Source organism: Canis lupus, chromosome 23 (assembly GCF_003254725.2).
Source record: "Canis lupus dingo isolate Sandy chromosome 23, ASM325472v2, whole genome shotgun sequence".
NCBI classification, from domain to species: domain Eukaryota; kingdom Metazoa; phylum Chordata; class Mammalia; order Carnivora; family Canidae; genus Canis; species Canis lupus.
Window position 1 is genome coordinate 15291409 of NC_064265.1, and position 27688 is coordinate 15319096.

Consider the following 27688-nt stretch of genomic DNA (forward strand, 5'->3'; position numbering starts at 1 on the left):
TATGCAAGATTCATAAAGTTTTATTTCTGAAATAACATCACTTCTATATTCCCTTCCTCAATGCGCTGTTGGCTTTTGTTGAATATCTGACATTCTCTCACATCTTGTTTATGATCTGCAGATATGAACTTTCTTTACCCACCTTGACAGATGAAAAGTTACACAAACTATCCCAGGAAACTTTTCATTTTTCATTCAACACTCAGGCAGCAGCTATATATTGAATATCTCCTGTGTAGCTGCTGAGGACATAGGGCTCAACACGTTGACCTTGTAGTTCCTGTCCATACAGTAGATACTCAAAAGAGGAAGACCCATCAGAGAGGTGTTGTAATGGACACTTAGGAAAACATGTGGAGTCAAATTTGTTCAGGGCAGTTTAAATTGAGCTTCCCCTTTGCATCCTCCAAATGCAAAAGTCACTTCTATTGTCTATAGACATTAAACTATCTGTTAAAAGAACCAACCATTAAAGTTGAGGCTTTTGTCCTTAATGACATGAGTATCTGTTAGGTGGCACTCTGATTAGATTTGGGGGGTATTTTCTTTTTAAAACATATTTCCTCAACTTTTTATTTTAATAAAGTTTTGGGTAATTTGCTAAATTTAACTTCTAAGACTAAAACAAAGGGATGCACATACCTCTCCTCCATTCTCTTCATCACAGAACAGACCTCAGTAACTGATCTCAGCTCTTTCTATAAAGAATCTAAATGCAAATTAAGAATGCATTGCCTGGAAGAAGAGAACAGAGCGGATGAACAGGACTGGGAAGAATGTAAAAGTAATGGTTGAGATGGAGGAATAAGGGATGAGAACAGCTGCACAATGCAAGAATGCATGAATGAATGTATCTATGATTCTGTCTACACTATGAGATGCTCCTTTGATTCTAGAAGAATTACAGGGAAAACTTCAAATAAAGTAAAATGAGACACGGCTTAGAAGCTAGGATGTTCCAGGTATGATGGAGAGCTCAGAACAGAAAGGGATTTTACGAAGAGAATGAGAGAAACTTTATAGTCAGGATACTAGATTGAATCATAAAAATTCAAATCTAATGATATTAACATTTTCCCACTAATCTAATATTAAATATTCACTAAGTGATTTTACCTACATTATCATACTTTGCAGACAAGGATAGTAAGTCAAAATTTACTAATGATTTTCCCAGAGTCAGCAAACAAATAAGTGACAAGGTATAGACACACATTTAGGTCTCCTGACACTATATTCTCTGCTCATTATATAGTGTCAACCTTACAAGAGATAATAAGAAAGGAGGATGATACAGAGGGGATAGTGGTGTGTCAGTAGAGATTATTTGGTCCTAATGCCCTTAGTTTTCTTCTTAATATTACTTAATTTCTTTCAGCTATATGGAGTATGGACAGCTGTTTAATCTCCCATGAAAATAATTACAGTTTTTCCTATAAAGAAAAAATAAACATTTTTCTTGATCTTTTGAATTGTCCATGCATTAGTAGAATAAGGAGGAATAAAGGAATTCATTCTATCCTGAGATGCACATGTCATATGACAATTTCAAAATTTTACCAGCTAAGTTTCCAAAGTAAAAATTTTCCACACACAGCAACACACTACAGGGTTTCTGGTTCTCTGGTAATCCCACATCACTTATGGAAAATAAATCAGTGCACAACTCTTTCCCATCGTACATGCCCCATGTGGAATTACTTTTATACTGCAGGGTGCAAGCATGAGCTTATCTCTGTCCTTTAGACAGACAAAAGATACCATGAATAAAAAAAGAAAATGAAAGGGAAAGGAAGGCACTGAGAGAAAATTGAATGATAGGGTTAGAATAGGTTTCTATGCTATCTTTCATCCTTAATTGGTTGAGGATTTCCAGTGATCTAGGTTTTCAGGGAAACATAGACTGACAGTGATTTCACCTACTAATCTATGCTTCAGAATAAGTTCCAAATGACATAGCTAAACTTAAGGAAAGTTAGATACCGAAAAAGAAAGCTGAGATGGGAATGAAGGTAGGGTCACTTTGAACAAATATAAACTTTAAAAATAGCAGTCTAGATGGGAGGAGAAAAAAAGGCATTGGTTACCAATAGGTGTATTGAATAATCCTATGCCTTAAATTTGGAATAAGGTTGCTATACATGTCAGGAGAGTAGAGTATTCGCAGTATTTCTATAGAAAATTTTCACAAGTTTCCTTACATCACAATAATTTCACAATTGACAATGATAACTAGGACAAATTTTTAATATAAAAGCAAAGCTTGTTTATTGTGGAAAATGTAAAAAATGAAAAATATTTAAGTGTCTCTTTGTGAGACACACATCGGCTTTGGGACAGTCTCAATAGTTTCAAGTGGTCAGAAATTTTAAGATGGCATAACTCATCTTTTTACATCATTTCACGCATGTAGTAGGAGGTAAGCTTTTGGTATCAACTAAAAGCTTTGGTTAAAGCATGGATTTGGAGTCAGACTCAGGTGTAAATCTGAGTCTTCTTCAACAGCTACGGGATCCTGCAGAACTTAAACTTCTTGGGATGTCATTTCCTCATGTCTTTTAGGGAGAACAAAAATATCCATTTCCCAGATTTGGCTCAATGAGATATTGTACCCAAAATGCTTAACTAAAACCTCTGTACACTGAATCAGGGAAGACCTCCAGGTTCTACCTGAAGTGTTCCCCTGTTTCCTCTCTCTTTATCCATGCGACTTCCAATCCAGCCAACAAGCTTCAGCCAGGCTCCCCTTCTTTCTGAACTTATTTTCTGACTCTGGCTTTTTGTGCTTCCTTCCAAAAATCTTGTTTTCTAGATCTTTGCACAGACTTTTTTCCTTCATTCAGGTCTCATATGGAATTTCATCTCCAAAGAAATTCTTTCTCATGTCATGCTCCTTAGAGGAGCTCCTTTCCCGCTGCTGTTCATCCTGAATCCCATTTGCCTTTGCTCTTTTCCTTACTGCATCCATCATTATCTCTAATTCTTATTTATATATCTGTTTTCATGCTTACTGTCTATCATTCTACAGCAGAATGGATGCCCCATACAAGTGGCAACTTCATCTGTCTTGTCTAATATTATAACACACTTGGTAGAGATAGGCTGTATGCTTACCAAACACATTTTCTCTTTCCCAAGAAACATGGCAATGTTTCCCAGCATTCCTTGAAGCCAGCAGGACCACATGGCTGAGTCCCAAAGAATGGAATGTGGTGGCAGTGATGTGTGTCAATTCAAGGCTGGATCTGCAAAGACCTCCCAATTGCAATTCTCTATTCTCTCTCCTGCTTTTGCATGTTGGATGAAGGGGGTCTTGGAGATGACTCCAAGATTCTAGAGGATTGCAAAAGTTGGGAGGTATAATGAAACTAGAACCCTAATTAGCAATGGAAAACCTTCACATGAATAAGAAATAGGCTTTTCTGTCATTTAGCCTCTGAGATTTGAGCCTTTCTTTGTTACAGTAACCAACCATATGAATACTGGGGAAACATACTACAGGACCTGGAAAACTGCCTGACACATAGTAGGTGTTGTGAGCTGAATGTCTGTATCTCCTCAAGAATTCTTATGTTAAATCCCTAGCCCCCAGTGTGATGGTATTCAGAGATGGGGAGTTAGAGAAATAATTACATAATGAAGTCCTGAGGGTAGGGCTCTCATGATGAGATTCATGTCCTTACAAAAAGAGGAAGAGAGGTGTCTACCCCCTACCCCCACTCTCTCTTCCTCTCTGAGCAGGCACTGAGGAAAGCTCCAAATGGCATACAGAAGTTGGTCATCTGCAAGCCAGGAAGAGGGCTCTCACTAAAACCCAACCATGCTGGCACCCCAAGTCTCAGGCTTCCAGCCTCCAGAACAGGGAGAAATAAAATTCTGTTGTTTAAATCATCTATGGTATTTTACTATAGCTGCCTAAGCTGGAATAAATACTCAATAAATATATAACAAGTACTGGTTAAATAAGCAAAATAATTAAATTGGTGACATTATGTTGCATCCTATATCAAGTCTCTGTCTCTAAACTATATTCATTCAAAGTGGGCCAAAGAAGAAATCACTCTCTGCGGGAAGCAATTCTATTCAGATAATGCTAGAAGATCTCCAAGGTGTACGCATTGTTAGAGGTTGGGGAAACAACACCTCCTAGGCTTAGGGGTTTAGGGAATATTAAAAAAAGAAAATAAAGTTATTTTGGTGTCCAGTGTTACTTGTTCCCTGCACTGACATTTCCTGTTGGGGTTCATAAAATAAATATGTAGAACCCATAAAACTGTAAATGAATTGTGCCATAAATGTTAACCGCCATTGAATTGATCACTATTCCAATGCAGTGCTGCTAAGGGCACCCCCTCTGCTCTGATACCTGAGAGTGAAAGCAAAGCCAATGTCACATTGCAGTGTGTGCTGTTAAATATGAACCCTCCCTCACAAGGTTACACTTTTACACATTTCTGTCAGGAGGAAGCTTTGCCAACAAAAAGTTCTATTTGTTGACACAAGACAGTGCTCCCCATCCTGAAGAGAATGCTTCACAAAATATTCCTATGCATCTAATTATTATTAATTATTAATTATTAAATCCCTAAATCGGCAATTATTAGCCTTCAATAATTAGTCTTTTACATCAGGCCTGATGTCCAAATGCATAACCACACGGAGTTCATCACACTTACCCTTTGGTCCTAATAACAACACCTTTTGGGAGATTTAAGGGACTCAACATCTCAATTTAAGAAGTAGAAGATCGTGAGCTTCAGGTCTATATTATAATACATGCAAACTAATAATCAAGGAGAACAGTTGGTTATATTAGATAAAACAGCGGGGCTTTTACAAGAGTGGTTTTGAGTAGATTTGTTGACCCATGTACCATCTCTATTTTTTATCCTTTTGTGCAGATGCCTTTAAGAACTCTTATTATTTGTAGTACCAAATAACTAAAAGAATTCTAGTAATTGCTATCAGTGGAGTGTTTGCCTCTGCAGATTGAGCATAGGCATCCAGGCCATTCAGAGTTGGCAAAGTAGCTCCGCAATCCCTATACTAAATATCTTGGCATTTGAACCCCTCAGATATGATCATTAAGCTTTAGAGTAGTAATTCTTTTTTTTATGTGGCACTATAGAATTGGAAAAAGGAAAGTCTGAGGTTTTAGTTTTTAAGGAATATTTTATCAAGAGAAACTATAAAAGCATATATACCAATGCCTGTGTCCAAATCACCCATGTTCAGAAATGGAATACCACCAGGAGAAGTGAAGCACCCATGTACCATCCCAAGTGTCCCCTCTTATTCTGAACTTTGTAACTTGCCTGGGTTTCACTTACGCGTTTGTCACATTCTGTCACTAACATTTAAAAATATTTTTATAAAAACTTGCTCTATGGAATCAGGATTAGAATTCTGAATAGGGGCAGCCCAGGTGGCTCAGCGATTTAGTGCCGCCTTCAGCCCAGGGTGTGATCCTGGAGTCCCGGGATCGAGTCCCACATCGGGCTCCCTGCATGGAGCCTGCTTCTCTCTCTGCCTGTGTCTGTGCCTCTCTCTCTCTCTCTCTCTGTGTGTGTGTGTGTGTGTGTCTCATGAATAAATAAATTTAAAAAATCTTAAAAAAAAGAATTCTGAATAGATGATACCTGTTAAAAGAACTTTTGCAGTAATAAACTAATAAGCATCTTCCTGTGTTTTATTTTGTTTAGTTTAAATCTGTTGATTTACAAGTGTATAAATGTAAGGGATCAGAAAATATAACACTGGGGAAAGTGTTTTGAAAATCTCTTCTTACTTTAAAACACCAAAACTAAAAGATTTCAGGCAACAAACCCAGACAAATCCATTCATTTTTAGCATGGTTATGTTTGTGATTTTTCAGGTTAAATACAAATAGACACAAAAATATCAATTTGCAGTGATATGAATATAATTCTATTGCTTTTATGATAAAATGCAATGCAGTAAAATGGCAAACCTTTCTTCAGGTACACTGCTTTATATTTTCATTCTACTTTTATTCAAGGAAGGTGCTAAATTCTTTTTAAAATTATAAATGGTTGATAAACACTTGGAAAGATTGTTGGCTTCTGCAGTGATCAGAGAAATACAAATTAAAACAACAGCATACCATTTTCATCCAGCTTAACAAAAGTCTAATTGATTGATAGTAACCAATACAAACTAGACTGTGGCAAAACATATCTTTATCAACATTGGTGGGAAGGTAACCTTGCAACTACCATAAAAATTTTTAATGAAAATATCACCAGAGCAATTGTGTTTCTCTGAAACATTACTACAAAAACAATCTCACAAATATGTAAGAATATGCATACATACATACACATATACACACGTTATACACATATTTACTCTATCATTGTGATAATAAACAACAATTGGAGACCATCTAAATGGCCCCCAATAAGGCAAGATTTATATTCTTCATTACAAAGCCACATTACTATATTTTATGCAACACTAAAAGGATGCTTGGAATACATTGCTAAGTGGAAAAAAAGTAAGTTCCAGAATAGTGAGCAAAAGGGCTTCCATTTCTTTTAGGCCCTATTTTGGCCTTGACTGAATTCTTTCAGGGTAACATTGTATTTACTCCAAAGAAATTCCTTGACACGCTTGTCTGGGGTGGACCTTGATAAATGTAACCTTATGCTTTTTCACAGAACTTCTTGGTGGTTTCATAGGTCACAGAGATAAACAACAGAGGAACAAGGAGCTAGAGTAGGATACACAATAATACCTGCATTGAATGTTAGTCTCTCTTAATCATCCCTCAAATTTTAAAAGGATTATAGAGTAAATTTCTTATAAAAGGAAAAAAAATGTTTTCTTTGTTCTGGCTGTCCAAGAGAGGGAGAGAGAAGAGACACAGCCATCATCATTCTGGTAAAACCACAGCCTTACGGTAAAAAAAAAAAAATAATTTCTCAACACAGAGAAAGGATTACCCATTTAAAAAAAGACTAATTTTGCTACATTCCAATTAAGATATTGTTCATCCAGACATGCCTCCAAAGAAGACAAACAGATGGCTAACAGACATGCAAAGATGCTCAACATCACTAGTCATCAGGGAAATGGAAATCAAAACCACAACAATATATCATCTTGTACCTCTCAGAATGGCTAAAATAATACAAGAAATAACAAGTGTTGGTGAAGATATAGAGATAAAGGAACCCTCATGCTCTGTTGGTGGGAATAATAATTGGTACAGCCACTGTAGAAAACGGTATTGAGGTTCCTCAAAAAATTAAAAATAGAGTTAACATATAATTCAGTATTTCTACTACTGGCTATTTACCAAAAGTATGAGAACACTAATTTGAAAAGATATATGCACCTCTGTGTTTATTGCAGTATTATTTACCATAGCCAAATTATGGGAAAAACCAAGGAACACATCAATAAATGAATGGAGAAAGAAGATACGATATGTATACACACACACACACTCAGCCATAAAAAAGAATGAAACCTTGCCTATTCAGCAACATGAATGAACTAGAGGTATTATGCTAAGTGAAATAAGTCAGTCAGAGAAAGACAAGTACTGTGTGATTTCACTTGTATGTGGAATTTAAGAAACAAAACAAACAAAGAGACAAAAAAAAAAAAAACAGACTATAAAGAATAAACCAATGGTTACCAGAGGGAAGGTAGGGGGATGGGTTAAATAAGTGAAGAGGATTAGGAGAACATTTTTACTGTGATGAGCACTGAGTTATGTCTAGAATAGTTGAATCACTTTATTGTACATGCACGGCTAACATGATACTGTATATTAATTTTACTTGAATTTTTTAAAATTAAAAAATATTCATCAAAAGAAATAAAACATGAAATATAAGAAACAAACTGGGAGAAGATATATGCTGTATGCAGAGCTATCAAAGACTAGCATCCAGCTGTATAAAGCAATTCTACAAATAATAGGGAAAAAGACAATATCTTAACAGAAAAATGAAGAAATAAGAGAGGCTTATGCTCAACCATAAGTTTTGGTATAGCCACAATTTGGTATTGCCTAGGCAACTTGGATATACCACAACCTACCAGCCAGCAATTCACTCCTGGCATAAGCAACATGTGTCCCAGGTGTCAGGAACTCAGCAGCATTGCTCATTGTAGTAAAAGGTACATTCAAATGGATAAATCAACTGTGGTACATTCACACAACTTCATAATACAACAGTAAAACAATGAACTATAGCTAATCATATAATAATGGATGCATCTCAGAAACATAATGTTGAACAAAAACAATTTGCAAAATACATATAGTCTGTTTTTCATTTTGATGATGTTTAAGTACTTATCTATGGTAAAGCTATGAAGAAAGACAAGAAAATGCCTAAAATGAAATGCTAGACTATGGTTTCTCAGGGAGTTAAGAAGGAGATGTATTCAAAGGACATGTGGGAGCTGCAAAATTATCTGCAAAGTTCTGTTTCTGAAGCTGCCTGTTGGATTTAAAGGTGTATATTTTGTCATATCTTTGTTATTATTTTTCTATTATTTGTATTTAAATAGACATTTGAGTTTGAAGAACAATTGAAGGAGAATAGACATATGCAACCAAAAAGTACCTAGAATGATAAACGACTATCCTCTGAAGCTAGGATAGGAAGAATCTGGAATTTTCATATTAATGTATATTTGAAATTTTGAATGTTTATCATAAAAGAAGGTGCACTAATTTTAAAACTGAAAAGAAAAGACCCAGCCTTAAAGGGTCTATGCGCACAAATAATTATGGAGCCCCTCCAGTGAACCTAGCAGGTACACTGATGTCATTCAAGTTCTCTGCTTGCAGTTGCTGCAAAGCTTGGCCTTAAGAGGCAGCATCAAAAGCTCCTTTGTAAAAGTGATTGATAAAACCCACCTTCCTAGGGTACATGGTGGCTCAGTCCATTAAGCTTTGGCTCCTAGTTTCAGCTCAGATCATGATCTCAGGGTTGTGGGATCAAGCCCGATGTTTGTTCATCTCTGGGCCCAGCTCCTAGTCTGCTTGAAATTCTTTTCCTCTTCCTTTGCCCTTCCACAGTGCCACCTCCCTCACTCCCACGCTCTCTCTCTTTCTCAAACAAACAAACAAAATTTTTTTAAAAAATCCACCTTCCATAACAGGGTGAGGGAAGCTCATCAGAATCATTTTTTGTTTTTCAGCTTAAAATTATTTATTTTTTCTTTTCAAAAGGAATTCATTACAATGGAAGCATATTTTGTTTTTTGTTTTTTTTCCCCAGAGACTCAACAAGTTTTTGTTTAGGAGGCTTCACTCACATAGATAACAGAAAACAGACAAATCAAGTAATTTATGTCAGCCTTAGCATTTAGAAGAGCACCAATAATAAAACAAAACCTTTCCTTCTTGTGTACCTTTTGTAACAATAGTGTGACTTTTCCCACGTTATCATCCTTAAATTCTTCTCATGTATCAGATTCCTTATTTAAAAAGAGGGTTTTTTTTTCCTTTTTTTAAAAGAATTTATTTATCCATTTGAGAGAGAGCACAAGCAGTGGGGAGAGGCAGGGGGAGAGGCAGAGGGAGAAGCAGAGTCCCCACTGAGCAGGGTGCTGGACACAGGGCGGGGAGATTATGACCTGAGCAGAAGGCAGACACTTAACCCACTGAGCTACCCAGGTGCCTCTTTAAAGACAGTTTAATCTCACCCCAGTGGTCATAACCAAATTGTGCAAGATGCCATGTTACCCACTAAAGTCTTTGAAAATAGTTTATTTCTATAAGGTAATATTTTAGTGATGATTTTAAAACTAAATGTTACAGTGTATTTAATCAGTTTTAATGTTAATTCTAAAAAAATTATCAAGGGAGGGACACCTGGGTGGCTCAACAGTTGAGCATCTGCCTTTGGCTCAGGGCATGATCCTGGTCCTGGGATGAGTCCTACATTGGGCTCCCTGAGAGGAGGCTGCTTCTCCCTCTGCCTATGTCTCTGCTTCTCTCTGTGTCTCTCATGAATAAATAAATAAAATCCTAAAAAAAAAATTATCAAGGAAGCAGCACCTGGGTGGCTCAGCTGATTAAGCGTCTGACTTCAGCTCAGGTCATGATCTCAGGATCCTGGGATCAAGCCCCATGTCTAGTTCCCTCCTCAGTGGAGAGCCTGCTTCTCCCTCCCCCCTGCCCCTGTTCATGCTCTCCCTTGCTATCTCTTTATCTCAAATAAATAAATAAAATCTTTAAAAATAATATATCAAGGGATTTTTAAAAATCGCAACATACAAAACCAAGAGCCATCAGAGTTAGGAGTGAGCAGCAGGAATCCGGGACTAGAGCTCAAAGGATGTCTTAGAAATCCAAGGTTCAGCACAGGAGATGTGGACTAAGCTAGGATGGATGGCTGAATCTTTTTCCCAAAACATCTATTTTGGATACTCAGAATTAAGCAGTGTCAAGCCATGCATTATTGAGATGAGACAAGGGAACTACCAGATGACAGGAAAGGAGACCACTGTGGCTAGGAACCAAACAAAGGGCATGAAATGTGCCAGGGGAAACTCCAGCTCTTCAAACCCTGGTGGGAAAAACAAAGATAAGGAGGGAGAAGCAGCATAGTATTCTCATTTTTATATGGAAAACATTGTCTTTTAGAGAGAAAACCACATGAAACAAACATAGGAGATATTAGGCCTCACTGGAAATGACCAACCCTGGACAAAGTTATAGGGCTGTAATGCCTTCCTGCTGTTGGTCTACCAAAGTACGGATGTTCAAAGTACAGAGAAAAGTTGAAATTTCCAGGCAGACACAGATAAGTCTTCATGTACCTGAGGGACTCTCAATAATTTGAAAATTGAGTCCCAAGGTCTTAAAAAAAAGGTGTCATCCAAATAGTGCAAATTGGAAGTCTGTAAGCCTTCTCTAACAATCCAAATTAAAATTGATTTCTTTCCTAATATAGCTTCTATCTATTAAGTGATTTATAAAGGATAAACTTGTGTTAAACAGCTTTATGTGTATTATCTCATTAACTTTTCACAATGACCTCAGGAAGTAGCTTATCATTTTCCTACTTTATAGAGAGGAAAGATAGAGCCTATCTCCTTGAGAATGCTGATTCACAGCAGCACCAAACTTGGACATACCTGTCATTCTCATTCCCCCAACTGAGTAAGAAGCTATCCCAGAAGCTATCCCAGGTTTAGTGGCTTAACACCACAACCATTTTTTATGCTCGTGTTTCTGAGGGTCAGGCACTTAGAGAACAGCAGGAATAGTTTGTTTCTGCTCTCTTGTGTCCCAGGCTTTCGCTGGGAAGACATGGATACCTTGAAGTAACTCAAGCAGCTACAGAGTGGAATCATTCGGAGGCCTCTTCACTCACTAATCTGACAGGTGGGCTGAGAAGACTCAAAAGCTGGGTTCAGCTACAACTACTGACCAGAGCACCCACACACAGCCTCTCCACGTGCTTGGCTTTCCTCATCACATGGTTGGCTGGGTTCAGAAAGGGAGTGACCAGACAACAATCAGAAACTAAGCTTTTCAAGAGAGCTAGATAGAAGCTACATGACTTTTTCTGACCTTGATCCGGGAGTCATGCAGCACCACTTTCACCAGATATTATGGGGTTGAAGTGAGTCACAAAGGCTAGGCAGGATGAAGAGGAGAGTGGAAGAATGGTAATGTCACACTACAGAAAAGCATGCAGTGAATGGGTGGTATGAATGTGGCCATATTGGTAAATATAAATGTGCATCTCTACACTTGGACTTTTTATTAAGGTGGTTAATATTCATCTATCTTTTTGAAATCACTGTTAGTAGTCAGATATGTTTTCTGCAGCAAAAGAAACCCAAGTGATACTGTTCCTTACCCTAACTTTAACAGTGGTTGTGTGATTATCTGATTTGCATATTTAATCTTATAGAAGAGACTGTGAGGGGGCAGTAGGAGATGGAGGCGGGTGATAGCCTTAGAATTGATGTAATGTGAAAGAGATACCTAATCTCTTGGCCTTTGGAGAATCCCAGCAAGAATTGGGCCACCCAGAGTTCTGAGCTGTAAGCAGCTTCTTTTCACTGTAAGCAACTCCACAGTTTGAAAAAAAAAAAAAAAAAAAAAAAAAAACAGTTTAGGAAAAAATTAGCATCGCGTAGTGGCCTTCAAACTCTGTTCATATGTGCCTAGAACAATTCTGAAAAATTACATACCCTCTTTCCCATTTTTTAAGTTATCTAAAAATTTTGTAAGGAGTTTAAATAATTGCAAAGGATGTAAGTTCCAGACCATGATACACTATTCCTCTGCCTTAGCACACAGATATATGTACAGCTGGGAAAGACTGGAAGCCCCATGGTTTATAGTGCCTGATTAATCATTACTTGAGGTGTCTCCTTTATTGGTGCCCCACTGGGAAGTTTTTACACCCTGAGACAATAAACCAAAGTAAGATTTATGTGCAAGAGATACGTTTTCTTTTGTAAGAGGCTGTGGTAGGGAGACCATATATTTTCTAATCCTGAACATTTTTGACAATAAAAAGGGACACTATTAACTAAGAAATGAGCATAAACCAGGAAGACCAGGATATATAGTGACCCAAGCTATTAGAATCCTAGTAAGCTATCAGGCAAATCAGTTGACAAAAGAGAATTCATGGAAGCTGAAGATCCAGTCTTTATTACCTTGAAAACTGTCCATTTTCAGTACTCTGAAAAGTTTTTGGGGGGATCCCTGGGTGGCTCAATGGTTTAGTGCCTGCCTTTGGCCCGGGGTGTGATCCTGGAGTCCCAGGATCGAGTCCCACATTGGGCTCCCTGCGTGGAGCCTGCTTCTCCCTCTGCCTGTGTCTCTGCTTCTCTCTCTCTCTCTCTGTGTGTGTGTGTGTGTGTGTGTCTCATGAATACATAAATAAAATCTTTAAAAAAAAAAAAAGAAAAGTTTTCTATAGCCCCAAAACTTTGTACAGATGTATTATTAAGCTAACGTCCAGCCATACCAGTTGCAAAGTATTGAAACATCACCATACATCTGAGTAAATAGAGTAACCATAATTGGAATAACCAATAAAAATTATCAATAATCTAAATCCAAGCATTTGTGTTTCATTTCAGAAGTCACAAGCAAGCAAAGTGTGACTCTAAGACATCCTCATGGAATGAGTATTGGACATAGATCTTGGGAATCTGTTACAGAGGACTTGCTATTCATTTCCAAAGTTGGTGGGTAGCGTTGAAGCACAAATACCCTTATATAGCTGAAATGAAACTTGTAACTTCTTCAAATGTCTTCTTCAAGCTTCCAAAGAAATGCCTGTTCTTCCCGGTGGGGAGAAGTAGAGTCTGAATTCAGGAAGCAGATAGTAAGGCTACTGGGTGCCGTGATGCACAGTTGTCGTGAATATAGACAGCAAATACCTTCATGGTGGGATAATGTCCCCTCTGATAAGTTTTTGAGAACTTTATTTGACAACTTAATGCCTGAAGAAAGGTAGTTGGTCCTGTGCTTTGTAATCAAATTTCCAGAGAGGGAATCTCCCAGAAACCTATTCAATGAATAATACAGAGTCCTCTAGGAAGATGGTGCTGTGTCCCTCTATACCCTCTATCTTGAACCAGGCTGCACACTCTTCCTCCTCTACCTGACTGCTCTTTTCTTGAAAGAGACAGGCTCTAGATACTTCTACTACCTCCAGACAGTGTCAGCCTCTGAGAACACTCCTATTCCTTTTTAAGGCTCCTTATCTCTTCTTTTCTTCAGTCCTTTCTGCTTTGTCTCCACTAGTACCTGGACCCTATCTGATCACTGCCTTGTGGTTGGCACAAGCTGTCTCCTGATTAGCCTCAATGGGACCACAGAGGCATTCTGTGCTTCCTCATCAGAGAAAAAGAAAACAATATGCAGGCTCCTCGCCTCAGAACTGAAGATCACATCACTGCCATCTTCTTTTCATCTTTTCCCACTTCCTCCCCACCCTCTCTACATCTCCCTGATATTACCGAGATGATAACATCATTTCAGGTGAGAAGAAATAGGTGCAAGTGAGGAGCAGATGCAGGGAGAGTAGTGAGTTAGTGCAAAGGGTAGCCTGATGAATCCCTTTCTTTTATTATTAACATGATTGCTAAATGGTTATCAATTAATAGGAAGTTGTGGGCAATGTGATGTCACTCCCCACATCAAGTCAGGAAGTAAACAGAATTATCACTTAATAATAATGCTGACAAAGGTATCAAATGAAAGATCAAAACCAGCATACCAGTCAATATACTATTTGGAAATAATTAGAATGATTTTATGAATGAAATGTACTACAAATAATATGACTAGGTAAGAAATTTACATGATATATCATTAGCTCCCTCAGACAATAAAAACATATGGTATATTCAATATTTGACTTATGTTATCAGTTATATGACTGCACTGCTTGAACATTTTGAACATTATATTTTACCATTTTATATCTCACATTGAAGAGACCATCCTAGATGCCTGGACATAGTTTCTTCATTTATTAGTACAGTGGATTAAGCATTATATTCATATATTTATGTAAATATTTACATATATTGTTATTTACAACAATATATTATAAATAACCTTATATTCACATTTTCTTTTAACATATGAATCGGAGTGATTATCAAGGGCACAGTTATCACCTCATTTTCAAAGGAAAGAAACAGTGGGTTTCAGAAAAATCAAACATGTTAGTGAATGTGAATAATTCTGAATTGCCAGAGGGTACACATTTCATTCCTCTACCACTCAAAGAACCCCTCTCACATTATCTCCCTTAGAGAGATCTATTTCAGGAAGCTCTAAATAATTACCTAATGGCTCAGAAGGTAGCCATTAGTCATTGGATATTATGATTGTGGTAGACTGAATAATAATCTACCCAGATGTCCACAATCTAATCCCAGGAACTTGTGAGTGTTACTTTATGTGGCAAAAGGAACTTTGCAGATGTCATCAAGTTAAGAATCCTTAGATGTGGAAATCATCCTGGATTATGTGGGAGGACCCTTAAATGTAACCACAGGTATCCTTATCAGAGAGAGGCAGAGAGAGAGGTGACTACAGGCAGACAAGACGGTGTGAAGACAGAGAGCAGAAATAGATTTGAAGGTGCTTTGCTGGTGGCCTTGAAGATGAAAAAAGGGTCCATAAGCTAAAATATGCAAGAAGGGTAGCTCTAGAAGCTGGAAAAGGCAAGAAACAGATTCTCTACTAGATGCTCCTTTGATATTTTGATTTCAGCTCAGTAAAACCCATTTCAGACTTCCAACCTCTGGAACTGCAAAAGAGTAAATGTGTATTGTTTTAACCCTCCAACTTTGTGGTCATTTGTTTACAGCAACCATAGGAAACTAATGCAGTGATGAACAACAGGACTCTTGAGAAAATCCTTACTTGGTCAGGGAGAAGCCAAACTGTATTCTGTAATTCTATAGGCTGCTAATTTCAAGTTAACTAGCCAGACACTCATGAGGTATCAGGATTCTCGGGTAGCAAGGCAATGGAAGAGAAGGGGAGTGACTTGAGTCACATCTACTAACTATACAAACACTACATTGGCTGACACCCATTAGCCCCAGGAAAGGGCTAAAGAGAGACCTGGAAATCTTCAATGAAACTAGTAACTCAGAGAAAAGGGCCAGAATCTCACCAGGCAGGCAGAGCATTTATAGCTTCATTAAAGGCTCCTAAATTATATGACTCAAGAAACCCCCTGGCAATCTATTCAGACAAGAAATGTTTCTGTGGTTTTTACCACAAAACCTCAGTGGATCTTACACTGCTTGACTACGGAATCTACTCTCACTTTTCAGAGCCCAAATTATTTCTCTAGTTCTTTGGCTTGCAAGAGGGACCTAAGTAAAAATGATGAGGTAGTCAACATTTCTGAATATTGTCAATATAACCCAGCTCTCAGGGACCCTGCTACAGAATCTCTGGTTCATTTTCAGATGATATCATTCCTTTTTCAAGATGGTAGAAGAGCTAGATGGTCCCTGGTCTTAGAGTCAAGAGTTTAATGCCATCTGATCAGGCATAGGAGGAGAATTTGAAACAAAAGTTCAAATGTTGGAATAATGGAAGAGCATCAAGTAGGCCTTGACATTAGAGTAGCTTTCAAATCAGAAGTACAACACATAGGATGATTTTTTTCAGAAGTTTCTAGTCTATTGCTTCTATTTACAATATTTGACTCACTTTACTCACAGTAGTATGACAAAAGAAAGTATCAGTTTCTGGATTTTAAAGCACAAAAAGTAGCTACACACCCTGCAATGATCCTAGTGGTTTTCAAGATAGGGTCCCACCAATTCTTCACTCCTTCCCCCAAAACTAAAATGGAGTGTTTTATACAAATACATACTTTTCTGAGGAGTAACATGTACATTTAAATTAAATGATTGCAAAGAGTTCTATCAGGGATATATTCACTGTTCTCAGCATATAGATAAAGACACGGGGACTCAATGGTAAGGAACAATATAATACAGTGGAGGAGAATACTGGTTGGAGGCTAAACAGCCAATGTTTGCCTCTTAGGTCCCACTACTAACTGTAACTCTGGGCAAGATTCTCAATTTTTTTGAGCTTCACTTCACTAATCTTTGAAGTGATGATAATAATAGTCCCTACCACCTAGGGCTATTTTGAACATAAATACCTATTTAATACCTATGAAGGTGCTCAGTACAGGCTTAGAAAATATTCAGTGCTCAATAAATGTCAGCTACATTTACATGACCTTAAGGCCAATAAGAATATGATTTGAAATATTTCATTAAATTATAATTTGTCACAATCTGGCTTGACAAATAATGACTGAAGGGAAAAGATAATGAGACATTTAAAATATGGAACTGGTTACTGAAAGAAATTTTATTGCCAAACATATGCAACTTGTTTTTTATTCTGAAAACAAGTTGCATATATATTGAACATCAAATGGATCAAAGGATATACAAGAAAAAGTTAATCTTCCTCTTACTACAAAACTTCAATCGCATTTTAAAGAAGTAACCACATACATATATGCAGGAGTGTGTGTGTGTGTGTGTGTGTGTGTGTGTAAAATACTCTCCTAACTCTCAGATTTTCTTCTTGTTCCTCTTCTACCAGGATTTTTTCACCCAGCAGCCTGGGTGGGTCCTAAAACAATGAAATTATATAATTTCCTTGCTTAAAATACTCCAGTGGCCCATTATATTTAAATTAAATACAAACCCTGTACTCTGGATTACACAATGCTATATATTCTGGTCCTTGCCTTTCTTTCTAACCTTATCTCCCTCTGTTCTCTTCCAAATAAGCTCCAGAAACCTGGCTTTCCCTCTGTGTATGTGATAAACATTCAGGCTCATTTCCACCTCCAGACCTTCACACTGTCTCCTCTACCTGGAATGCTCTTCATCCTGAATATACATAGTTATGTCTCTTTTTTATTCAGATCTCAGATAATACCTGTCCTCCCAATTCAGGACATGGCTGACTATTCAACTCAAGGAGCCACTTATTTATTCTTTATCATTTCAACCTATTTTGAGTTTATGTGCAGCATCTAATACTGCTGTATATTTGTCTTATTTGTTTGTTTATTTTTATTTATTCATAAGTTTAGTTAGGTAATTGCTTGCTTCTCTGTTTCCTCAACTGGAAGCTCCTTGACAGCAAGACTTGGTCCTGATCACTCCTGGGCCCGTCACCTAGAAGGATGCTGAAAAATAATACATGTCTAATAATCTCTCATACATTTCTGTTGAAAGTTAATAAGGGATATTTAGGTTCCCTTTCCAAGTAATTTAAAAAATGTGGCTACATTGTCCTTGTGCATACATCCTTGCACATGTCCAATCAAGTGCCAAAAGTTTAATTACTGAGTCAAAGGTATATGCAATTTAAATTTTGACCATGATTTCCAAATCACCTTGTAACAAAGCTATGCCAATTTACATTTTGAGTGGATTCTTTGAATTTTCTTTTAAGTGACTTTATGACATGATATTTGAGATATGTTCTCTCAATTTAGAAGCTCAGAACACTTTATAATTCCATAACCTTGAAATGCAAACAGGATTGCCTGACTCTAGACGTTCACAGTGGGCCTTTGGAATGACTAGAGAATCTGTATCTACAGTTACTGACAACTGGAGTTACTACAAGAAGCATGTATGACTCCCTTTCATAGGTCTCTTGTTACCCAAGAGTCTTATGTTTGAATATTTAGCAATAAACAGAGGTTTACTAATCAACATGCATCATAATCTTTTCTAAGTGTACAAATATAATTTATGATAACAAAAATCTTAGTTTATGAGGATTGGATAGAGACACAGAAAAACATAATGGCAGAAACAGGTATCTTATTCAAAAAGGTTCTAAAATTCCATGACTTTATTTCTCCCCACCAAGGCTTGTGTATCTTGCCCTTTGAGTCATCTATGCCAACAACCTCAGATTCTGTGTAGTAGCAACTGGAAAATACCCTACTGATGAATTTATATCTGTATTTTCATATCTGTTTAAACTATATCAACAAGGCCATTGACAGAAGTGGGAAGCACAGACTCCATTGACTCCTCCAATGCTACTTTGAAAGACAACATTCTCCAGTACGAAATCAACCAACTAATGTCATAAGCAACAAGGGAGCCAGAAAACAAAACCATAGACACACAGACATTCAGCCTCCACACAAACGCCTTTCCAAAACTTCTGTCAACCTATTTCACCTAGAAATATCTTTAAATTAAATATCAATCCTCAGCAAAGATTATCCAAATATATGTCATTTAAGCACATAGGATGTCCTCTATTGCTCATCTCTTTAACTGAACAGCAGCATATTCTCACCTTAGAAGAAGGTGGAAGAAGAAGCATTGGAAGAATTGCCCAATTAATAGTGAGATACCAATTCCGGGTGCAGAATGTACCTGCATAAAGTATCCAATTTACTAAATACAGAAAAACTGGGTACTTACAGCAGGATGTCCAGTACAGTAGGTGTAGCTGGCATGGGACTGGTAGTGCAAGCTTGCTCTTGGAAAGGAGTATGTGTTCCAGGCTGGTTGGCTGCTGTTCCACTGAGAGCTGAAGCCAGGGCTCATGGTCACTCGTGACTTACTAGTTTGATAGGCTCTCACTGTGGAGCTAGACTATCAAGAAGAAAGAAATGCAATGTAAAGGCAGCTCTGCATAAAACCCAGGTCAGCTATATATAGCAGCACATACTTTCTTGTATGACTGTGACACAGGCCTCAGCTGGTTAAGGGAAATGGCCGATTTCTTAAGAAGAGGCATTAAATATTGTTCTGACTAGGATAAAAGTATTTTCTCACTGTTAGAATTTTAACTGGATCACAAAGCACAAAGGCTTATTGAAATAGATCTTACTGAAAACAGTTTTTTTTTTTTTCCAGTTGCAACATGCAACTCCATCCTTCAGAAATGAGATATATTTTAGTGGTGACAGCAGTGGTGATGCTGTCGATTATATAAATGTTTTTTCATCACAGCACTCACCTTAGAAATTCACCATCATTCTCATCTGAATGCGGTAAACAAAAATCTTAGTTTATGAGAATTGGACTGAGGCACAGATTAGTCTCTGCCTCTAAATGGTCTTCAGTTTCCACGAATCCATTGCTCTCCTGTGGGAGGCATCAGCAGAAATCTGGACATATTCCAAAATGTCACCATTCCACTACCTCAAGGCAGCAAAATGATGAAGGATTTGAAATCATCATTTACCCCCAACCAGCCATACCAATGTAATTAAAAACATAGAAATAGGAAAATATCTATCAACTTGCCAAATGTTAAATATACATGGTTGTTCATAATTGTGGACAGAGTAGAATGAACTGGAAACAGAACTCACTTGTATCTTCTGTCTTGCTTTGTCCTCAGATGGCCATGGCATAGAAGGCATATAATAGTTTCTTTTCAGCGAATGCTTTCTATCATCAAATTGCAATAGCTACTTACCCAAGTAGTACAGTAACTTTCACAATAAATGCTATTTATAAATCCATGAGTACATGCCAACTCAATCACTGGGAAAATGTGCTAATCTCATTGCCATTATATCCAGGAAACCTAGTGGGAAGAAACTTCTATCTGAGATTGTGTTTCCCATTAGGCTGGATTTTGATACCATTAGATACTTAGAGAAATGACTTTTCTGAAGACAAGTTGGACGTCTTAGAGTAACTGAACGAAAGCAAGGACCTCAGCAATTGGAAGGTACCAGCCGGGCTATTTCTCTTGCAACAGTCTCGAGATATTTGGAAAGGGGAAAAGAAAATTCAAGCCAGTGACTAACTAGGAAGCAATTTTAAATATTTAAACCTAAACCTAGAGAACACAGCCTTGTTGAGGTAGACAAGTTTTTTTGCTTATCTGTCTCTACTCATCCTCACCTGAACTAATCATGTGTTAGCTTCCCTGCTCAGTTAGAGGAGTCAGCTTCTCCCTCTTCTTCTCCCTCTCCCTTGTTCATGCTTGCTGTCTCTCTTAAATAAACAAACAAAATCTTTTTTAAAAAATCATGACTTTTGTGCATAGTCCTAGGTGTGGAAGCTCTGTATTTATATTAAAAAAATAGGGCAGCCCCGGTGGCCCAGCGGTTTAGAGCCGCCTTCAGCCCAGGACATGATCCTGGAGACCCAGATAGAGTCCCAAGTCGGGCTCCCTGCCCAGAGCCTGCTTCTCCCTCTGCCTGTGTCTCTGCCTCTCTCTGTGTGTCTCTCATGAATAAATAAATAAAATCTTTAAAAAATATGTTATTTGTATGATATATACTATTACTTCAAAGACTAAATGAGCCCACCCACAAAACTATCGTTGGCTGAAAGTATCTTGGTCTCTGCTCTGCATCTATGGTCACTAAAGAATCACTTTCACTAACTCTGTTGATTCTATGGGTAGCTTCTTCAAAACTAAATGTGGTTAGTTTCTTTATCTCTTTTCACATTTAGATCAGCTCAGGGCCTTAAAATTCTTGGAAATTGTGTATGCACAAATAAGTTTGTAAATACTCTCATCTCTTAGTTTAATTATGTCCCTCTTAGTATCAGTCTCTCGTCAATGATTTTATTCACAGTGGTCTTCTTCCTGCAAATTCTTTTCTGTCCCTTCTTTACAAAACTCACACTCAAGTTGTATTTCGTACTTGGTCCCATTCCCAAGGCCTCTAGCTTGCCTTCCTTCTCTCACATAGTCCTCACAGTGTAGCTCAAACACTTTAGCGTATGTTTCATTGTTTTGTATTGTTCTCTCTATATGTAAATTTTAGTTCTCTAACCTGGCTGAGAGTCTAATGAGGTCAAGATCACATATCTCCTTTTTCTGCCACTCAAGACGTCTTTATCTTCCTTGCCCTTGAAGGCTCTGAAAGTGTTTATCTCCTTATCACTGCAATCATCTTTCCCTTTGACTCCTTGACCCTTCAGACTGTACCTTTCTGTCTCACTTGCTTCCTTATCTTTCTATTTGCTCTACCCCAATGAGGTCTTTTGCCAGGGCTTAATTTTCAGTTCTGTGCTATTCATTCTTTTAACTTTTCTCCTTTGTGATCTTATTCATGGTCAAAGCTTTAAGTATTACTTCTAAGAAGATGACTCTCAGATGTAATTTAGCATTATGTACTCTCTCCTAAATTTCAGTCCCAAATCTTAAAGTATCTGCTGGATATGGGTATATAACTATCAATCACCACAAACAGAACCAAAGTTTAAATTACTGTGTATTAAATTAAATGACTGTATTGTTATACTGTAAAGTTTTACCTCCATGGGGTAAAATTATTTCTGTTAATATTATGGTATTATTTTGAAATCAACTGCTCTGACCCTTTAGAATGTCTATGACTCATTTATCTGTCCTCCAACATTTATCTACTGCCACCAAATTCTACTGACTCTCTTCAGTAGATCTTGAACTGATGTTGCCCTTTCCATTTCCATTATGAGTACCCAGCTCCAGGATTTTATCAGTTTCTCTCCAAGTCACTAAAACTACATCAACAATCCTCTACTGTAAGCCTTAATTCATCCTCCATTATGATATTATATTAGTTTTCTTAGAAACCTGCTCTTATGGTATTATTCCCTAACAAAAAAGGTCCACCAGTTCTCCATTCCCTCTGAGACAAAAATCCAAAATTCCTAGTCTCATTGAACATTCTTTCTAGTTTGACCCTAACCAACAATGCAAGTCTTATTTTTTATTCCTTTCTATACAATCTCAAGCTCCAGATAGATTCTTACTCCAAACAAGATGTGTCTTTCACACCTATTTACCACCTAGAATGTCCTCCCCTCCTCTCAGTTCCCCTGACCCTACCAGACTCTATCTTTTCTAGAAAACCTAGTTCAACCCTTAGCCACCAACCCAAAGGGACTTTCACTTCTACTAGGTACAAACATAACTTTTTTTTGCCATATTCATCTGGCTGTTTCATTTGTGTAGTACCCAGAAAATCAATGTCATGAATTCATCAGTAGAACTCACCAAATCCCCTAATTAGTCTGTCTGTCACACAACAATTCAAAGTCTCAACACACATCTTTGGGGATGGTTGTCTCAACTGTGTTTCTTCAGAAGGAGATCAAAATGCAAGAACTTGAGTACAAGTAGTTCATTTTGGAAGTGATTCTAGAGAAAGTCAGTAGGAGACTAAGAAATGGGACAGAGAGAGGATGAGACAATCCATTTGCATCACTGAATAAGTTATATTTTCTAGAGCAATGCCAGGGAGCATCAATTCTACTGGGAGGCTTTGGGAAACTTCGTAGAACACGTTTCAGAGTTATCTTATTAGAAGTGCAAGGAAACTGGGGTATTTGACCTCTGATTCCCATTCATCATTGGTTAAGGACTGCTCCTGGGAACTTTATTCCCCAGCACAGGCATAGCTGGCCTGGCCCACACATAGGCCAAAAGACAGTTCTCATGTAGAGAGTCCCATGAGATTGTTGAAATGCTCTGAGAAAGTAAGTGCCAAGTATTGATAGCATCAATGTTAGGTGGATGATTTCCTGAATGATTTGGTTTTTTTTTTTAGATTTTATTTATTTGTTTGAGAGAGAAAGACAGCAAATCAGAAAGTCAGAGCATGAGTGGGGAGAAGGGCAGAAGCATAAGGAAAGAGACAAGCAGACTCCCTGCCAAGCAGGGAGCCAAGTCTGATGTGGGGCTCAATCCCAAAACCCCAGGATCACGACCTGAGCCAAAGGCAGAAGCTTAACCGACTGAACCACCCAGGTGCCCTTCCTGAACTTCTTTATACCTGTCATAGAACTCCAGACACTTGAATTTTCCTTTTGCATGATTGAGAGCAAGGGGTTCAAAGATATTGGTCAAACTGGCTTGACTACACTACTGTTAAGAACTTGAAAGGACAAGGCACAAAAGAAAACATTGGGATGGCCGGTAAGCACACTGAAGAGGTGCTCAAAATCAGTAGTCATCAGGAAAATATAAAATAAAGATACAATAAGATACCAGTTTATTTCCAGTGCAGTGGTTAAGACCAAAACCACTGACGACACTAAATGTCGGGGAGGTTATTGAGGACTTGGAACCCCCATACGTTGTCAGGGAAAAAGAGTATGGCCTCTGGTTGGTGGTTTCTTACAAATTTAAGCCTATTTCTACTTATGGCCCTGCAATTCTATTGCCAGGTATTTACCCAGAAGAAAATATATTTACACAAAAATACTGTACAAGAATGCACATAGCAGCGTTGTTCATAATAGTCCCATTCTGGAACCTATTCAATTGTCTATCAAGAGGAGAATAGTTAAAAAAAAAAGTACTTTCATATAATGGGATACTACTCAGCAATGAAATATAACAAACCTCTGATACAACTACATGAATAAGTCCCAAGATCGTGCCAAATAAAAAAAGGCCACTAATAGGAGAATAGATATGTGTGAGTTCATTTATATTAAGTTCAAGGTGAAGAAATGTAGAACAATAGAAATCAGAAAGTAGTTGCTGGGAGTGGGAGTGAAGGAGAATTGATTAGAAAGGGGAATGAGGTAATTTTCTAGGGTAATGGAAATGTTAGCCATCTTATTTTGGGTGGTCATTACATGAATGCATACATTTGCCAGAACTCATCAAAGTGAATAGTCAAGATCTGTGCATTTTATGTCTTACTTATATTTCAATCAAAGTGAAATACACTGTGGCTGCAAAAGGCTGAATCTGAATTTTCCATGGATACGGAGGATAGAAATGTCTCATAAAACTGAAGTCCAATGATCTAAAAGTCCTAATTTTCTAGACCCCATAATTGGCTAGTCTGAGTTCTGCTATCTTTTTCCTTCTTGGTATATCCTCTGAGAGCAATGCCAGGGAGCATCTAACAGCCAAAAGGCAGGCAGCCAGAGAGAAGAGCAAAGAGTCTGGATAAAGAGCCTCTGAATAACCAAGAGCTGGCAGCATCATCTGGTGTCTGCCAACAGATCAGGGGTCAGGGCTGTTGGAGCAAGAAAAAATGGAGCACAGCACAAAGGAAGGGCCCTCTTACATGCTTCCAGAAATTACAAAGCTCCAGGGAACACTTGCTGTTCTCTCTACTCAGTCCGTGCTAGCAAACAAAAGAAAGATAAAGGGAGGGGCAGAAGGAAGCTGCACAAGGAAAAAAATGTAGTAAGGAAGAAGGTATAACACTAAGATTTCTAGACACAATTGAATGTGTTCTACGAGAGGATACAAAGATGTAGCATTTATACGCAACTTACTACTTATCAGACACTTCTAAATGGTATATTTATACCATTTATACCACCATTATATCACAGGAGTACTGTGATAACTCATGTACTCCTCATAACAATACTGTAAAGTGGATACTATTACTATCTGCATTTATGGGCAAGGAAACTGATGCAAAAAAAAAAAAAACTGAGATAATTTACTATGTAAGGATACAGAACTACTAACCAGTTAAGTGGATTCAAATCTAGACATAGTCCATGTTCTCAGTGATGCTACTCTTACACTGTCTTAATTTGGATTCTCTCTAAAATAGATTCTAGGGATGCCTGGGTGGCTCAGTTGGTTGAGCATCTGCCTTTGGCTCAGGGCATGATCCTCATCTGGGGATCAAGTCCCACATCAGGCTCCCTGTGAGGAGTCTGGTTCTCTCTCTTCTCTATGTTTCTGCCTCTTTCTCTGTGTCTCTCAGGAATAAATAAATAAAATCTTTAAAATAAATAAATAATTAAAAAAAAATAAAAAAAAAATAGATTCTAAGCCAAGGACTGGTTTTGTTTTGTTTTGCTTTGAGGGAATTAATTACAAAAGTCAGGAGGAAAGGAACAGTGAGACTGGCTCAGAAAATGAGGATAAACTATCAGTGTATGCTCTTGGGATCAATGCTATAAAGCAAAAGCAGTGGAGTCTGCTGAGACATCTGAGAAGTGTTCAAAATGCCACCTAGAATTGTCCATGGAAAGATGAGAGGTTAAAGCATTTATGGACTCGCTTCTGTCCCCCACTGGGTAACAGTTGCCCTCAAGGAAATGATCACCTCCAATGCTTTCCAAGCTGTATTTGGACATGGGATAATAAACTCTCTTGGCATCAAAGGAGAGCCTGGGACAGAGAGTTGAAAAATACACTGGTAGGATGCCATTAATGCTCGGTGGATTAGAATCCTCCAACACAGTTGGGTTGGAGTTGAAATCAAAGATGAGCCAGGGATGGGACTGGGAAAATGTGATGTGGTTACCAGAGACAGCTACTGCCACCACCTCTCCATTTCTCTGAGAGTAAACACAATAGCAATGTTTATAGAACACTTGCACCTATGTGTGTTTTATATACTGTTTCTATGAATCCTTGGAACATTCCATGACCTAGCTGTTATTATCCACATTCTTCTGAAGAAAGAGGAGCATGCAGAGTTTAGTCAACTAGCCTGAAGACACACAGCTAGTAAGGATACAGAGCTAAGGATTGAAGATTCAAAGGATGCAGAACTATGGCTGATCACGCCATTAACAACTTGTCATCTTTAAAAAATAAGGCTTAGGAATAAACCACCTACTCCACTCAAAAATGGAGATTAAGAGAGAAAACATAAAGGTAAAACCATAATGCATAATATCCCCTTTCCCTGTTGGTAATACCCATTATCACATGATCATGCTCTAAAGTTAACTCAAGTTCAACTATCAGTGATGACACAATAGCCAACTCAAACTGGCCACATATGCCTCCTCTAAAAGTTTCTTAGTCTCCATAAATGAATGCCTTCCTCAGCAGGAAGAAATGACAAGGTATCTCTAGAAATAGAGTCAATAAATTTAAACTGTAATTTCTTTAAGTATATTCCAATGGTAGCCTAAATATCCTGGTAGAGTTTATATTCTTTTGAAATATATAGAATGTACTTGCATGTACTAATAGAGCAGAGCCATATAATAATTATTGTAGTAGATGTGTCTCAGTAGTTTACCAGCCCAGCCAGTCTTCCCATTGCTCCTGCTAAACACAGCATATGCCTATGTAAACATGATTATTTCTGGTGACACCACCCCCTACCCTCAAGCTGAGTCTGGTGGAACTGGGTGGTCATCTGACCCAACCTGGGCCAATCAGATGATGTCTCCTGGAAATATGGAATTATCATTCGTTGACTCATAAATTTCCACTAGGTACTTGAAATTGGAAGTGATGTAAAGGTAGAAATGGGGTTTGGTTGTATGAATGTAGAAACAAAGCCTTTCTGAGGGCTTGTGAGGGGGAAGGGGAGGAAAAACAATCCATAGATAATAACAGAGACAAGAGGTAAGAGACACTCTTGCTTAAAGGAGATGAAAGGAACATTTCAGTTCTGGAGGACTTTTATAGTTTTTGGCTCCAGTCTCTTGCAACACTTGGCTGTACTCCTGATCCTGAGTTCCATAAGATATTACTGTATCCAGATATTAAATCCTTCTTTCCTGCTTAGGAGATCTCGGGTAGAAATTGCAATTAAATGACCACTGACTGCAAAAAGAAAGGAACAGATGTGCAGAAAGAAGCAGGGCTGAGACCAGGAGATCCAGATGGAGAGAGAAACCAAGGGCTTTCTTGGTTCTCATAAGGCCTGTAACATGCTTCATGGGAGTCCTGTAAACCATTCTGGTGACTACCCCCATGCCTTCATTCATTTGAATGGATTTCCCTTCCTAACAACCAAGTTGTTGCTTTTTAGACATTGGTATTCTTTCTTTTTGTCCGTGTACCTTCATTTTTCATCTGTAAAATGTATTTACCGTTCTTCTCTTTGGCATTTTAAATCAGGATTTCCAGCTGACATTAGGGACTTGGTGATCCTTCACTGAAGATTTTAGAGTTGTTTGTGTTCTGAAGCCAGCAACATATAAGGAAAGATAAAACTTGTGAACCAAACGTTACACATAAAAAGGCACTTTGGGTCAACCAGTTAGCAGAAAACATGACAAAGTACACATGAGAGATGGCAATCAGCAGATGGTGAAAAATTCAGAACCATAACATATATCTAGCTTCGAATCCTAAGATATAATGTTGTAAAAGGGATCCACATTGATATTTTTCTGTGTTATGCTTTTTTCCCAATTGTTTTTTTTAGTTTTAATATATTACTAACACTGTAAAAAGGGAAAAGTAGTCAATATTTACATACACACATACATA

At 37.8% G+C, this 27688-nt stretch overlaps 1 protein-coding gene across 18 annotated transcripts in view; it reads right to left on the minus strand.

Annotated features, from left to right (window-relative positions):
• The window catches only part of RBMS3 (RNA binding motif single stranded interacting protein 3), a 1287947-nt gene that overhangs the window by 757994 nt on the left and 502265 nt on the right, over positions 1 to 27688 (minus strand). For all 18 annotated transcript variants that reach the window (XM_025461062.3, XM_035705246.2, XM_049099705.1 and 15 more), the window contains one exon: positions 18988 to 19161. In XM_025461062.3, the coding sequence (XP_025316847.1) occupies positions 18988 to 19161 (174 nt within the window). The remainder of the gene's footprint in view (positions 1 to 18987; positions 19162 to 27688) is intronic.